We start from the raw sequence: 16,063 nt of genomic DNA on the forward strand, positions 1-16,063 counted from the left end.
AATCCTAACAGACCACAAACCCTTGGTTCATGCATTTGCAAAACAAGGGGACACGTGGTCTGCAAGGCAACAGCGGCACCTGACTGCCATCTCCGAGTTCGGTTGCACCATCAACTACGTCCCTGGCAAGAAAAACCCAGTGGCCGACGGTCTGTCAGGAATAGAGATCAATTCCCTTCACCTCGGCATCGACTACGAAGACCTCACGAGGAACAAGCAGTGGATCTAGAGACGGCGGACTACAGGACAGCAGTGACGGCTCTCAAATTGGAAGATGTGCCCTTAGCAAGCTTGGACACAACTCTGCTGTGCGACACCAGCACAGGCTGCCCACCCCCTGGTGCCCGCATCGAGGAGAAAACAAGTGTTCGGCATTGTCAACGGTCTCTCCCATCCATCGGGGTGCACAATGGCACGCCTAATGACTGACAAGTTTGTCTGGCATGGCATGAACAAGGACGTCTGCCAGTGGGCGAGGAGCTGCATCCGTGCCAGATCTTCCCCAGCCTCATCAGCGGTTCGGCCCTTCCGCAGTCGAGGGAGCCAGATACTTCCTGATGATCGTAGACCACTCCACCCGCTTTCCCGAAGCAACCCCCCATGGATGAAGTGTCAACAACATCATGCACAGAGGCCCTCCTTTCCAGTTGGATAAGCCGTTTCCGGAGTGCCAGACAGCATCATTGCGGACAGGGACCTGCCTTCCTGTCAGAGCTCTGTGTCTCCTTGGCATGCCTGATGGGTACAACTCTACACAGCACAAGTTCTTCTGTGGAGGGGTGGTTAGAAGCTCTCGGCAGCATGCTGTTGGCCCAGCATTCAGTCTCCGTCTGGCCAATGAAGAATTAGAGAATTTATTTCTGGTGATAGAAATTCATTTCTCATCATAGCCTAATGTGGTTTGCATTCCACAATAAGCTGTAGGTCCCGTTGCTAGGTAACCAATTGGTTCTTAGCCACGTAAAATAAGTCTAATCCTTCGGGCCAGCCCTTGGAAAGTTGTTAATCAGCTCAGTGGTCTAGTTAAACTAAGATATACTTAACTTTCTACACAGCACAACGGCATACAACCCCGCAGCGAACGGCATGGTTGAGAGGGCGCAACGCTCTCTTAAAGCAGCTCTCATGGCACGCTGCACCGACGAGAGGTGGAAGGAACAGCTGCCCTGGGTCCTGCTGGGTCTCCGCACAGCACCGAAAGCAAATGGCGACGCTTCCCCTGCTGAGAAAGTCTACGGGGAAACTGGCCGTACCCGGAGAATTCTTCCCGCCGACGGCGCTGACACCCCTCTCCCGAGGTTGAGGGAACTCGCTCAGAAGTTCGCGCCCTGCCACAAGACCTTCACTGACAGAACCATCACCTACAGCCCACCCACCTTACACTCCTGTACTTACGTCTTCGTCAGGGTGGACGGTCGCCGCCCGCCCTTAACCAGGCCCTACAGGAGCTCCCACCGAGTCATCAGGCGGGCCAGCAAAGCATTCCTCCTTGACATCCATGGGCGGGAGGACTGGATCACCATCGACAGGTTGAAACCCGCATTCCTGTTAGACAGAGAATTTTTGAAGAAAGCAGGCAGGCACCCCAGAGTTCCCTTGCAATACCTGCCAGCAGGTGCACCCACTTCCCCTCAAAGTGGGGCCCGGGCGACCCAGAAAATGCATCCAGCCGTCCCCAGGTGTCAGCTCCACCCCACGCCCACAGTTCTCCAGAAGCAGGGGCCCACTCCGACTGCCTCAGCGCCTCCATGATTAATATTGATTCATCCAATAATCCCTCCTCTAATTATTGTCTTGGTGGGGGGAGAAGTATTTGTAAGGGCGACAAATCATGCTGTCGAGAAATTACGTTCTCTCCATTTTCTGAACCATTGTAGATGGAGTTCAGAAAGATTTATTGGTGTTCAGTTGTTTATTATACCAAATATCTGAATGTTTTCAGATTGTCATGTTGTATGTCTATGTATTATTTATGTTTATGTATTTGTATATTCATGAGTGAAAGTTTTCATTTTCCTTTGTAAAGGAAATGCGATTACCTTGATACTCCCTCTTAGTATTTATAACTAGCAATTATCCCTTCTTATCGTTGTTGGAATAGTTACGCATCGCCCACCAGTCTTACCTTTATGCTTTTTGGACAGGAAGCAGGGAGAGACGGTCGAGAGCTCGGTGTGAAAGGGGAGTATCCGTGTTCCTTTGGAGGTTGTCTTAAGTGTATATTAAGACCCAAAGGGATCTATCGGAAGAATTTGCGACCTTTTATTGTGATAGTTTGTTATTGTGTTAATTTTACTGTAACTGTAATATGTGTAATTTGGATTAACCTTTAGTTTAATGTAAGTTGTTTATTGCTAGACAGCCCACGGTGATTCAGTTGTTGTGATTCAGTTGTTGTTTATTAGTAATTTAATTAATTTGATGTGTTAAATATTCGTTTCTTGTATTAAATTGTTAAATTTTACATAGTGATTGATTCGAGACCCCTTTCCTTTTCCCCTGTGAATCAGTTAAGTAAGGCCAGTACCGAATTAGGTACGCATTATGCTTGGGTAGGAATTGCTCCCCAAGGTGATCTGCAACAGATCTATCAAGTCTCCCTAAACTAAGGGTGTTCGAGTTTTATAGTTCAGAGAGGGAGGAACAGGCCGATAAAACTCAATTGAGTGTAGTAGTCTGCATATCGAGTAATAATTTCCCACACCCTTAGATAGTGGTCCTTCGAACCGGATACCATTAGTTTAGTAGATAGTTAGTTCTCAACATTCTTGTTTTAGTCGCTCGTGAATCAATCGCTATAGTTTTTTTTCCGCAAGTTCTTCCGTTGGTGAAATGGTATTTGCATTTACCTGGTTTCATTATCATATTTATGACGGTGTTTTGTGCTTATGCTAAGTGGGTTTGATAACCTTAACCAGCAGTTACCAGTCCCCATGACTTGAGGTTCAGATAATCATTGTGTGTAACATGTTTTAGGATTTTATTCCATTTGCGCCATTATCACTGTGTATTGTGGTGTATTTGTATTTCAGGATTCGGTATATCAATGTGTATTGTGGTGTTATATTTCAGGGTTAACATTGAATATTTAAGTGTTAACAATATTTTCCTGTCGTCAGTGATTTGGTTGTAGTTTTATTGTCATGGCTACAGAGACAGAAGCGCTAGGTGCAAATTTGCATGCTGATACACTCATTCAGACAGTGTATGATGATGCTGTCCATCATGTTTAGAGATAGGAAGTGAGATAGAGCAGTACTTGGCAGGCACAGGTGAACCTGCTCTTGAAATTCTTCAGAATTATAGTAGTGACCTGCAAGGTGCTTTGCAGAATCTGGAGAATACTTGGCTTCATTATCAGTCAGTGTTGACTAGAAATCCTGATTTATTGGGTCCCAAATTACTAGACTATAGAGCTGCTGGTCGCAATGCTAGGAAAATCAGAAATTATTTATCTGCTAAAATTAATGAGAAAACCCTGTCTAAGGTTAGTGATACAGGTATTTCTCCTAATAAGGGATTGGTGCACTTCCCTTGCCAGGGTTACCACATATAAAGATACCAGATTTTGATGGTAAGTATCAGGAATGGCCAGCATTTTGGGATTTGTACAGTAGTGTCATTCATAACCGTACTGATATAACCAGGGTTTTGAAGTTCAGTATTTTAAGGTCCAGTCTCAAAGGTAATGCTTTTAGGGTCATAGAAGGTCTTAGTATTACTAATCAGAATTATGATGTGGCTATACAGATGCTGAAAGAGACCTATCTCGATAGTAGCCGTCTAACTCGTTCCTTGCTTAGAGAGTTTAGTAATTTACCCTCTCCCAGACATAATTATGAAGAATTGTTGAATTTTAGACTTGCTTATAGGAAGCTGATGTTGCAGGCAAGTAATAATGAAGTCAATGTTGAACAGTCTGAGTCTCTCCTTACAAATATTTTGCTCCAGAAGTTGTCGCCAGAGACATCAAAGTTATTTATCAGCAAATATCAAACATTTGATCTTTCACTCTCTCAGATTTCAGAAGGGTTGAAGTATGCACTAGATTTGATTGAATACTGTAAAGAACTAAGTTCTCATGATTCGAAATCAGTTGGTCATAACCCTCTAAAAGTAGCTTCCATTGTGTCTCGGTCAGATTCAGGTAAGGTAGGAGATAGATATAAAATAATTTTTGCAGGTAGCCAGCGGTCAAATTCGGTTAATATTCAACCAAAACATAAGCCCTGTTTGTTCTGTAATGAAAACCATGCAGCCAAGTATTGTAGTAATTATCCTAGTGTGGAATCTCGTAGACAGAAGTTGAGAGAACTTAGTTTATGCTTTTTATGTTTACAGCCAGGTCATGTAGTTAGTAACTGCAAAACACAAGTGAAGTGTAGACACTCTGATGGACGTCATCATACTTTCCTTTGTTTCAAGCTGTGTAACAACAAAGTACTGAATCCTTCAAAGTCCATGGACAGAGTTAATGTTCAAAGCAAGAAATCTGTCAAAGGTGATTCCGTACAGAGTGTTAGTTCAAGTTCTGTTACCACAAGTGATTTGGGTAATAATGGTTCTGTATCTGTACAGTCAAGTGCAGTATTACCTCGATATTGTTCGGAAGGTAAGTTAGTTTCAACTGCAATACCTACAGCAGCTGTTCAAGTTTCAGGTGGTGGCACAAAATTGCAAACACGTACCTTTTTTGATACAGGTTCCCAGAGATCATTTATTTGTCCCTCACTTGTACAGGAGTTAAACCTTAAGACTTTGGATAGGATTACACTATCCCTTTCTCCATTTGGGTGTGACCCAGTGTCAGTTACTTGTGATCTGGTTAAGGTGGTGGTTCGCTTGGGTAAATCAAGAATTTCAGTTAAAGCATTGGTTCATAATAATGTTGACACTAGTATTTTCACTCCTGGTATAGCTAAGGTTGCCACATTCCTTCGTAGTAAAGGTGTTAAATTGGCCGATCACTACCTTACTAGTGATAATGTTAATTGTATTCAGTTGATTATTGGTGTAGACTATTTTCACAAATTTATACATAATCAGTCTAGTACTATGGGTATTTGTACTTTCAGTACAGCTGGTGGTGCCCTCATTTATGGTCCCATGCCTCAGTGGTCTTATGATCAGTCAATGAATATTGTAGCCACCCAGCATGTAATATGTGCACGTGTTGGTGTAATGGACCTCTGTAGTGAGTGTTGTAGCATTTCCAATCTTTGGGAATTGGATGCCATAGGAATAAAGGAGTTTGACCTCTCGCCAGAGGAGAGAAGAACAGTTGAACAGTTTGAGCATTCTATTCATAAGGTTAATAACCAGTATGTGGTAAGTTTGCCATTTAAGTCAAGTTGCAGACCACCTACAAATTATCGTATAGCACTTGGACAATTGAAGTCATTGATGGGGAAATTCATTAGTGATCCCTTACTTTGGCACCATTATAGTAGTATTTTGTCTGAGTATTTGAATTTAGGATTTATTGAAAGTGTTCCACCGTCGGAACCAATCAAAGGTCACTACTTGCCTTATCATCATGTAAAGAAGGACTCGAGTACAACCCCAATACGTATTGTATTTAATGCCTCTTTTAAAAGGTCTGGCACTTATTCTCTAAATGAATGTTTACTTACAGGGCCATCTTTGACCACTAAGTTGTTTGAATCACTTCTTGCATTTAGAACCAATCCTTGGGCAGTTATTTCAGACATAAGCAAAGCATTCCTCAGGATTGGGATTGATGAATCATCCCGAGATTGGTGTAGATTCATTTGGATGACAGACACCACAGACCCCTCAAGTATTGTATCATACAGATTTAAGGTTGTATGTTTTGGTGCTACTTGTTCACCTTTCCTTTTGCAAAGTACCGTAAATTATCACTTTACTAACCATTCACACCCATTGGCAAAATCTCTGATGTCTTGCTTTTATGTAGATAATTTTCTGTGTACTTATGAGAATGTTGAACAAATGTTAGCTGACTATCCTGTTATTAATCATATATTAGAGCAGGCAGGTATGCCACTACAGGAATGGGTGTCAAACAGTGCACAGTTTAATGAATATATTTGTGCAGAGAAATTAGTAAATGACAAAAATGGTGTAACTTCAGTGTTAGGAATTAACGGGAACATTTTTTCAGATGTATTAAATGTGAAACCCTGTAGTGTGAATGACTCATCAGTCACCAAACGGTCTATTTTGTCATGCGTAGCAAGTGTCTTTGACCCATTGGGTTTAGTTTCCCCTGTAGTTATTTTAGGAAAATATTAATTTCAGATTTGTGGAAACTAAATTTGAAGTGGGATGAACCAGTCAGCCCAGAGATTATTGAGAGATTTAATAGAGTTAAAGAGCAATTGCTTACAGTTTCTACCATAGAATTTCCTAGATTTGCTGTTTCCCCAGGAAAATGTCAGCTGCATATATTTTTCGACTCCTCTCAAAAAGGCCTTTGGTGCAGTTGCATACTCAGTTGATTTGAGTTCCCAGACCAGTAATTTGCTAGTTAGTAAAGCTAGAGTTTGTCCCCAAAAGAAGCTAACCATGCCAAAGTTGGAGCTGACATCGGTAAATATTGGTTGTAAACTGGCAAACACTTTGATGAAAATATCACACCTCAAATTTCAATCTTGTTTTATTTGGAGTGACAGTGAAGTCACTATAGCACGAATCAGGAGTGATAAGTGTCAAGACCCTTATGTAAGAAATAGGGTTAAAGAAATTAGAGACTCAGCATTTCCCATTATGTATGTTAGCTCTAGGGAGAACCCAGCTGACCTTTTGTCCAGAGGTTGTGATATTAAAGTATTGTTGGCTTCTTCTTTGTGGAAGTATGGACCAGATTGGTTGATTAGCGGAGATTATCCTCCTCAAAAGGAGTATTTAGTTGATATGTCATTGAACGTGAGTGTTAATGAGATGATTGCTGAACCAGTAAATGTTATGCCTCCCCCATAATTATTAAATTTGATTGTTACTCTAACCTAATTAAAGTAAAGCGAGTAATGCTTTTAGTATTGAAATTTATCAGTATAATAACTGGTTACCAATTTCCACTTGACCCACTGCTTTACTTAATAAGGTTGGCACAGCAACAACATTATCCTGGTTTAGTAGCATATCTTTTTAACAGTAATCTAAAGGTTTCAGCTGACGTTAAGAATTTTGCTTTTCAGTTAAATCTATCTGTGGATCAACAGAACTTAGTGCGCACCAAAGGACGTATCAGTATGCTAACTTGAAGGAAACTGCAAAGTCACCTTATTTTCTCCCACCTCAAAGCCACTTGACTACTCTTATAATAAGATATTTTCATGTACTCAATCATCATTGTGGAGTTTCAGTATTGTTAGTTCTCCTGAGAGAGCAATTTTGGATACCAAAATGTAGACAGGTAGTCAAACCTATTATTAACAAATGTGTGTTTTGTAAGAAGGTTGCTGGTAAGGTTATGGCTAATCCTGGTCCTCCGCCCTTACCAGCAGAGAGAGTCATTTTAACCAGGCCATTTTCTTGTGTTGGTATAGATTATACAGGAGCTATTTGCTATGCTGAACCTGATTCTGATATTCAGGGAAAGCTTATGTGTGTTTATTTACTTGTGCTTCAGTACGTGCAGTACATTTGGAGTTGGTATCATCAGTTTCTGCATCAGACTTTTTGCTAGCCTTTCTGGAGGTTTTGTGCATTATATTCAGTGCCCGATGTTATCATTACAGATAATGCCAGAAACTTTGTAGATTTTCAGCACTTCTGGAAAGAAATAAGTGACGAGCCTGAGGTTATGGAGCATATGCAGAATTTATCTGTTAAATGGAAGTTTTTTTCTGTACCAAGGGCTCCATGGAAAAATGGGTTTTTGAACGTTTAATAGGCGTCACAAAAAGGATGTTAAGCTAAAGCCCTTTATAGAAAAGTTGTATCCTTTGAAGAATTGAGAACCCTTACGTCAGAATTTTCTGCTATTATTAATAATCGTCCACTTACATACCTTTCAGAGGACAGTATGGAATGTTTGACTCCTGCACATCTTATATTTGGGCGAAGTGTGTGTTTGTCACCACCTCTGAATATCCTGGCTAGTGATGAGATCCTTATGCTGAAAACTTGGATCTAAGGAATCAGTATGCTAGGCTGTCTAGCGTGCTGTGTAAGTTTGAGAAGTTGTGGAATAGTGATTACCTCACTGCTTTAAGGGAAAGACACTATAGCAGTGTTAACAATTGTGAATGCCCCTTTAAAGAGGGTGATATTGTCCTTGTTGATTTGGGAACTTCTTCCCTTAAATGGTGGCCATTAGGTCGCATACAAAAGCTCATACTTAGTACAGATGGTGTTGTACGGTCCTTACTCATAAAGGTAGGTGACAAATTATACCATTGGAGTCTAAATAAAGTAGTACTTCTTGAGGTTGATACGTCAGAGGTTACTCCTCAGTTTTGATGAAAATGCAGGTTTGCTCCTGCACCACATCCCGTAGTACCTCCATCACCGAGTCCCTACCTCAACATCGTCCTATGAGACGTGCAGCATTAAAGTGTGATGCCAAGCGAAAGGAGCTGATTGATGAAGATTTATTATGAACATGATCTGTTGTAATGGATATGTGTTTCAGGTACATAAATTAATTTTTGTGCCTTGATTTACTGTACAGTATTTGTTGGCTATTTTTGTGGGGAGAATGTCGAGAAATTACGTTCTCTCCATTTTCTGAACCATTGTAGATGGAGTTCAGAAAAATTTATTGGTGTTCAGTTGTTTATTATACCAAATATCTGAATGTTTTCAGATTGTCATGTTGTATGTCTATGTATTATTTATGTTTATGTATTTGTATATTCATGAGTGAAAGTTTTCATTTTCCTTTGTAAAGGAAATGCGATTACCTTGATACTCCCTCTTAGTATTTATAACTAGCAATTATCCCTTCTTATCGTTGTTGGAATAGTTCATACGCCCACCAGTCTTACCTTTATGCTTTTTGACAGGAAGCAGGGAGAGACGGTCGAGAGCTCCGGTGTGAAAGGGGAGTATCCGTGTTCCTTTGGAGGTTGTCTTAAGTGTATATTAAGACCCAAAGGGATCTATCGGAAGAATTTGCGACCTTTTATTGTGATAGTTTGTTATTGTGTTAATTTTACCGTAACTGTAATATGTGTAATTTGGATTAACCTTTAGTTTAATGTAAGTTGTTTATTGCTAGACAGCCCACGGTGATTCAGTTGTTGTTTATTAGTAATTTAATTAATTTGATGTGTTAAATATTCGTTTCTTGTATTAAATTGTTAAATTTTACATAGTGATTGATTCGAGACCCCTTTCCTTTTCCCCTGTGAATCAGTTAAGTAAGGCCAGTACCGAATTAGGTACGCATTATGCTTGGGTAGGAATTGCTCCCCAAGGTGATCTGCAACAGATCTATCAAGTCTCCCTAAACTAAGGGTGTTCGAGTTTTATAGTTCAGAGAGGGAGGAACAGGCCAATAAAACTCAATTGAGTGTAGTAGTCTGCATATCGAGTAATAATTTCCCACACATGCCTCTCTTTCCTTGTGTTTCTCTTTTCAGATGTACATTAATCACGTCATGTATTTTACCTGTCTTTATTTCAGATTCTTTTGTGCCTCATCTTATGCATCATTGTACAGCCTTTCTGCCAATATATATATCTACCTTTTATATGCCATGTAACAAATGTTGTATGTATTTTTATGGTCGTCAGAAAACACTAATCATGTATGGACGCAGGGGGGGCCCTTGGGTCGTCCGCTACCTTTCCATCCGCTTTTTGTCTTATAAACACCTGTCGAGAATAATAAAGAATCAGTCTTTCACTCCTGACTTTTCTTGAAGCCTCACACCAGTTAGAGTGCCTCGGTACTATCTTCAAGAGGACTCGAAATCTCAAGCCTGAGTGTTGGTGACTCTTCTTTAGTACTTTTTCAACTAAGAAAGAACCTGTTGGTTCATCAGGTATTAAGACAGAAGTGGCATAGGCTATCCACACTCGTATCTTTCTACCTCCAGGATGTTGCCCACAAGTTTTGGGACTCATTTTTCTTGAGCCTTCTGGTAGCTGCCCAACAAGTTGTGTAGCTTGCCCAGATTCCACTGCAAACAGTGCATCTGACCTAAGGTGTTTGGTGGCAAAGAGTGAACTTGTGGGGGGCTGGCTCCCTCCCTTCTCTCTTTTTCTCTCCTCTCTTGCAGAGAGTTGAGTTGCCATCTGTCATGTGCTGGCTGGGTGGGTCATGCAGGTGAGCCTTGTTATGGTGACCTCCTGCTCACTATAAATTATCAAAGTTATTATAATTCCTGTAAAATTTCAGAACCTTAGACCAGCCATAGGGTATCCCCTTTTACACACATCTCGTGTAAAAATAAAATTATTATACTGTATATACCAGATCCAGGTTGTATGAATACCCTGATTTCTTATGAAAAAGGATTTATTCTTTACTTAAACAAACTCTTCTTATAAGCAGATTTTCAAAAGAACCAATGACTTCAAAAAGGGCTGTTAAACCCACAAAGTCAGGATCCTCGGCAAAACACTGTACACTCAAAGAGGAATAAGAAAAACCCGAACTTTACTAAAATAACAATATTTATTATTGAAATAAAGAAAGCCGTAAATGATGGTTGGGTCTAGAAACCGCATTTAACTACAAAAATCAAAACACAAGCATTCCCCATTCACCTACGCTAACATGTATACCGACAGGAGGAGGGAAAGTCACAGAGGGAGAAAGAAAAAAATCAAACTCACGATGATGGCGAAAAAAAACACAAACATACGACAGTAGAAGGCAAAGAGAGGAAAAATAACCCGTAATTCTAATTATAACAGTCAAAATCCCTTAACCTAACTTACAGTAATAACATCATTCTTTATCTGAATCACTAATATATAAAATTAACACTGTTGAATACACTTGAAGGTGATTCTGCCGATTACCATCAGCAGCTCAAAACGTCTATAACACCAGACAGCGTCAGTGAAAAACCTTTAAAAGTATATGCGCTTACCAGAGGTAAGTCTCCCTACGATCATCACAGATCACAATGAAGTTGATTCCACCACCAACAATTCTTGTGTCCGTAGCACGACAGCATCAACAGTCTCACAAAATACCACTATCAATATTTACGCTTACTGGAGGTAAGTCTCCCTACGGACGCTGTAACGCTCCACAACAGTGAAGAGGTTTAGAGAAAGCTGCAACAGAGGTGAACGCCGTGATCAAAGCTTGCACCATAAGCGATGGCTGTACCCTCACGCGGCACAGGTCTCAAAAGGGCAGACGCAGACGACGAATCGTTAATACCCACGGGAAACAGGAAGCAGCAAAGCTGAATCAAGCTGTGGCACTTTATGGACTTGCTGCAAAGCAGACGAAAGGGGCAGGCAACGGCAAGACTCAAAAAAAAGCAGCAGACCTCTCGCTCAGACAACTGGGGCGAAACTCCTCGGGAGACAAAGATCCGCTGAATCACCCAACAACTCAAAAATATGAAAATAAAAGAGAAAATTATCCCACATGGGTGTGTTACCAGTAACAAGCAAAATACCCGGTGGTGGGGAAAAAAGAACAGCCCAAACCTTCATTTAACGGCAAAAGGTAACCAAAAGTTAAAGTTTAACAGTTATGTTACGGGGCTAAAAAAAAAAAAAGACTTGCGTTAACTTTTCATGATAGCCTATAATACTGAGCACCCTGTCTATAATCTTAGTTAGATTAATAGATGCAAGTCCTCCCCTCTCTCTGGCAAGAGGAGAGAGGGGCTGACGATAAAACAAACTCATTGGTTATCCTAGTTTTATGGTCTCCGACGCTATGAATTCATCCAAGCCTTTTTCGAAGCAATGTTGCTACACACACATTAATTCGAAAGGTCCAGAAGTCTGCCAGTTGAGCACAGTCATTCACACTTCTGTTCAATTCGTCAGAGGCTGGTCTCTTCCTTTGCTCTTACATGACCAGAAAGGAGTCCCAGGTGAGGCGAACTCCAGTCAGTTCTAAAGCTTACTCAGAATCCTTCCTCCAAGAGGTAAGTCTTCCTATTGTAAAGGACTGAGGGTTTGTATATTGCATAGGCAGTTAACCATCTGGTAGGTGGGAATCCGACCTCCCCGGGTGTAAACATTCCAATTTGCTTTTGGCTGTCGTACAATGCAGATATGTCTCCTGACTCTCTGCCTTGATTGTCATTTTGTGTTTTTCTGATGGGATCTTTCTTGTTTTGTTCTTTTTTTATCATAACATCTTCTTGTGTGTTTGGTATTTATGCAATATGCAAACCCACGAATCATCTAAACCTGTAGGGAAGGCCGTCATCAGCGTGTGTGTCCTGGTGTTGACGGCAAGGGTTGCACTCACTTTTGCTTGCCCATTGATGTTGACCCTCGTCCTCTGCAGGGGGCATGACTGTAATCCAGAATCTACTAATATTTAGTGTTGTTCCTGGTTGTCTGTGCATTGGGTGAAGTTTACTGGCAGGAGGCAGTACAAGAAAAAAGCTTCCAAAGCATTGTCTGGGAGTAACATGCCACCAACTACACCTTTGGTTGCTAACCCTCCTTTGTTTCTCCCTCCTGCTAAATTTCCGCACATGGCTCTTTCCCCTTCGGGAGCGCTCTCCTCCTCTTCATCTTCGCTTGTCTCATCAGGTGAAGATTGTTGGGGGGCAACCAGTACGACCTTGGCTCAGGGGTCTCCACTCGCTCCGGGGGTTGAGGGGGGGAGCTTCTCCCTTGAAGCGAGAAGAGACTCCCTCCCTTCACCCAACTTTGTCTTCTCCAGGTCAGGCGGACAAGCTCCTGGAGACTTGGGTCTCCTTGGGCTCTCGGGTGTTCCTCAGCCTGGTCTCTTGGCACACCTGAAGGCTTCACCCCTCCTGAGCTTCTGGTTGTGACTCATGCCCCCTGTCACCTCCACCACAACCACAGTGATAATGATGGCATTCGCCAAGATCCCCACATCTGTCTCGACGCATGTTCTGACTCTCATGACCCCGGCTGTGGTAGACCAGACTGCTGTTCATGCTCCTGCTCCTGCTCCTGGAGAAGATGTTGAAGATGTTGAAGAAGAGGAGTCGTAAGGTGTCGCCGGTCGAGGAAGATAAAGGTATGAGAGGGTGCAAAAGAGTGAGCAGGTAGACATTGATTGCTAGTTTATTAAGGGAGCAGGCCGCTTATAAAGCGGCGTGCGGACGTCAGTACAAAGACATATGAGGACATACAGGTGATCCAAGGCCAATTGTTCTCAGTGTGAAACAGGACAGGTAAATACAAATAACGTGACAAATAAAATTAACAGATTTAGAGACAACAATGCTCTGACACACGTACAATACAAAAGGGCACAAATGATTAAGTAATAAATGCATATTTACATAAATAAAACATGGCTAGGTATTGCAACCTAAGGTCAGGAGAAAAGGCACCGTAGAAAACGGGAGGTTCACTAGAGAAAACATGTTGAGCCGGGACTTTACAATACTCCCCCTCCCCAAGACGTAGGTAACGTTTGATTAAAGCAGGTATCTGCTGGGGCGTTGGAGAGGGCTGCGGCTCCCACGATGTCAGCTGGGGTGCGTTGCATGCGGGAGTGGTTGGCTGCAACGCTGCCTGGGTCCGAGGGCCTTACGGGGTGGCCACTCGACTTTCTTATGGGCAGGGTGGGCTGCGGGGCGACGTCTCCTGCGGAGGGTGTTGGGGGTGTCACTGATACCCTGCTCCAAGAGTGCGGGCTTGAGGCGGTCTATCGACACCCAGTCGTCCTTCCTGTGGATGGCCAGCCGGAACGCCTTGTTGTTTCTCTCCAGCATGAGGAAGGTCCCCCTGTAGGGCCTGGTTAAGGGTGGGCGGACGGCGTTGTTCCTGACGAAGACATGGGTGGTGGAGGACAGACCGGGAGGCGTGAAGGGGGTTGTCCTGTCAGTATATGTCCGCTGGCAGGGGGCAAACTTTCCGACCGTGTCACGGAACCTCTGGGTCGTCAGGTTGTGGCGATCCCCGTGATGAGTTCGCCTGGGACTACGAGAGACTCCCGTGAGACTTTTTCTGCTGCGGATGGGTCGCCGTTGGCTCTAGGGGCGGTCCTCAGCCCGAGGAGGACCCAGGGCAGCTGGTACTTCCAATTCTCGGTGGTGCAGCAGGCCATGAGGGACGCCTTCAGCGACCTGTGGAACCTTTCCACCAATCCGTTGGCCACGGGGTTGTAGGCGGTGGTGCTGTGGCGAGTGGTCTCCAGCAGGTGTGCCAGGGTGGTCCACAGCTCGAACAGGAAGGCTGGGCCCCTGTCCATTGTTATATGGTCCGGGACACCGAACCGGCTGATCCAACTGGAAAGGAGGGCCTCGGCGCATGCACTGGCGGTGGCTTCTTCCATGGGTGTCGCTTCGGGCCACCTGGTGGAGTGGTCGACGACTGTCAGAAGATACCTGGCCCTGCCTGATAGGGGAAGGGGGGCCTACCACGTCGACATGGATGTGCCTGAAACGCCTTCCTGGCTGGGGGAAGTCGCCCACCCACGACTTGTTGTGGCACCCTACTTTGCTGGTCTGGCACCGGATGCACTGCCTCGCCTAGGTCGTCACGTCCTTCCGTATGCTGTGCCAGACGAACTTCTCTGCCAGCAGCTTGGCTGTCATCCTGCCCGAAGGGTGGGACAGCCTGTGGATGATGTCGAAAACTGGACAGCGGCGGGAGACGGGTACCAGTGGGCGGGGGTGGCTGGTGGTTACGTCGCTCAGCAGTGTTGGCCTCCCAGGGGCGAGGGGCACGTCCTTCCACTTGAGCGATGTGATGGCGGTGTGGTAAGCTGGAACCTCTGGGTCGGTGGCCTACTCCCGGGCAAGGTCCTCGTAGTCGATCCCGAGCTGCACTGCGTTGAGTTCAATCCTCTAGTGGGCGTCCGCTACAGGGTTCTTCCTGCCGGGGAGGTATTTGATGGTGTAGATGAACTCCGCGATGGCCGCGGGATGCTGCTGCTGTCTGGAGGACCATGCATCCCCCAGCTTTGTGAAGGCGTGGACCAGTGGCTGGTGGTCTGTCCAAATTGTGAAGGGCGTGCCCTCCAGGAGGAACTTGAAGTGGTGTACTGCCCGGTACACTGCGCAGAGTTCCTTGTCGAAGGTGCTATAGCGGGACTCTGTGGGGCTGAGCTTCCTGCTGAAGAAGGCGATGGGCTGGGGCCTCCGGCGACGACCTGCTCCATGACGGCCCCACAGGCGACATTGCTGGCATCTGTTGTTAGCTGGAGGGGCGTTGGGGTCCTGGTGGGCCAAGGCGGTTGCCTTGGCAAGGGCAGCCTTCATCAGGGAGAAGGCCTGCTGCTGGTCGGGGCCCCACACTAAGGTCTTCGGATGGACCTTCAGGATTTCCGTCAGGGGAGCCATGGTGTGTGCGACCCCAGGGATGAACCTCCTGTAGTAGTTGACCATCCTGAGGAATTTCTTGTATGGCCCTGATGGAGGTAGGGGTGGGGAACCTGGCGACGGCTTCGACTTTCGATGCGAGTGGGCGGATGCCTCCCAGGGATACCTCGTGGCCCAGGAAGTCGACTCTTCGACGGCGAAGGTGCATTTGTCGAACGTGACGACGAGGCTGTTCTCCTGCAGGTGCTGCAGGACCTTCCGATGTGTCGCAGGTGTTCTTTGTGTGATCTGGAAAAAATTAGGATGTCATTTACATAGCAGACGCAGAAGTTCAGGTCCCCCAGGATGCTATCCATGTCTCTGGAAAATCGCCCCTGCGTTCCTCAGGCCGAAGGTGGAGAAGGCAAAGACGTAGGACCCGAAGGGCGTGATGATGGTGGTTTTGGGGATATGCTCTGGAGCTGCTGGTACCTGGAAGTAGGATTTTAAAAGATCCAATTTAGAAAATATTTTGGCCCCGTGGAAAGAGGCCGTGAGGTCTTGCATGTTTGGGAGAGGGTAGTGATTTGGTTCTTTGGTGAGGTTGAGCCACCTGTAGTTGCCGCAAGGTCTCCAGGAGCCATCTGGTTTCTGCACCATGTGGAGGGGGGAGGCCCACGGGCTGGAGGCCTTTCTAC

General features: G+C 44.5%; 1 protein-coding gene across 1 annotated transcript; it reads left to right on the forward strand.

Moving 5' to 3' along the window:
• The first annotated feature begins 6,549 nt into the window (after positions 1–6,549).
• Positions 6,550–6,963, forward strand: LOC136827164 (uncharacterized). Its single transcript, XM_067084932.1, has one exon. The coding sequence runs from the start codon at positions 6,550–6,552 to the stop codon at positions 6,961–6,963; it is 414 nt and encodes a 137-aa protein (XP_066941033.1).
• The last annotated feature ends 9,100 nt before the right edge of the window (positions 6,964–16,063 follow it).

Source organism: Macrobrachium rosenbergii, chromosome 41 (genome assembly GCF_040412425.1).
Source record: "Macrobrachium rosenbergii isolate ZJJX-2024 chromosome 41, ASM4041242v1, whole genome shotgun sequence".
Taxonomy (NCBI): domain Eukaryota; kingdom Metazoa; phylum Arthropoda; class Malacostraca; order Decapoda; family Palaemonidae; genus Macrobrachium; species Macrobrachium rosenbergii.

Excerpts from the sequence above, each read along its gene's own strand:
- LOC136827164 (XM_067084932.1), top strand. The coding sequence starts at position 6,550 with ATGCCAAAGTTGGAGCTGACATCGGTAAATATTGGTTGTAAACTGGCA.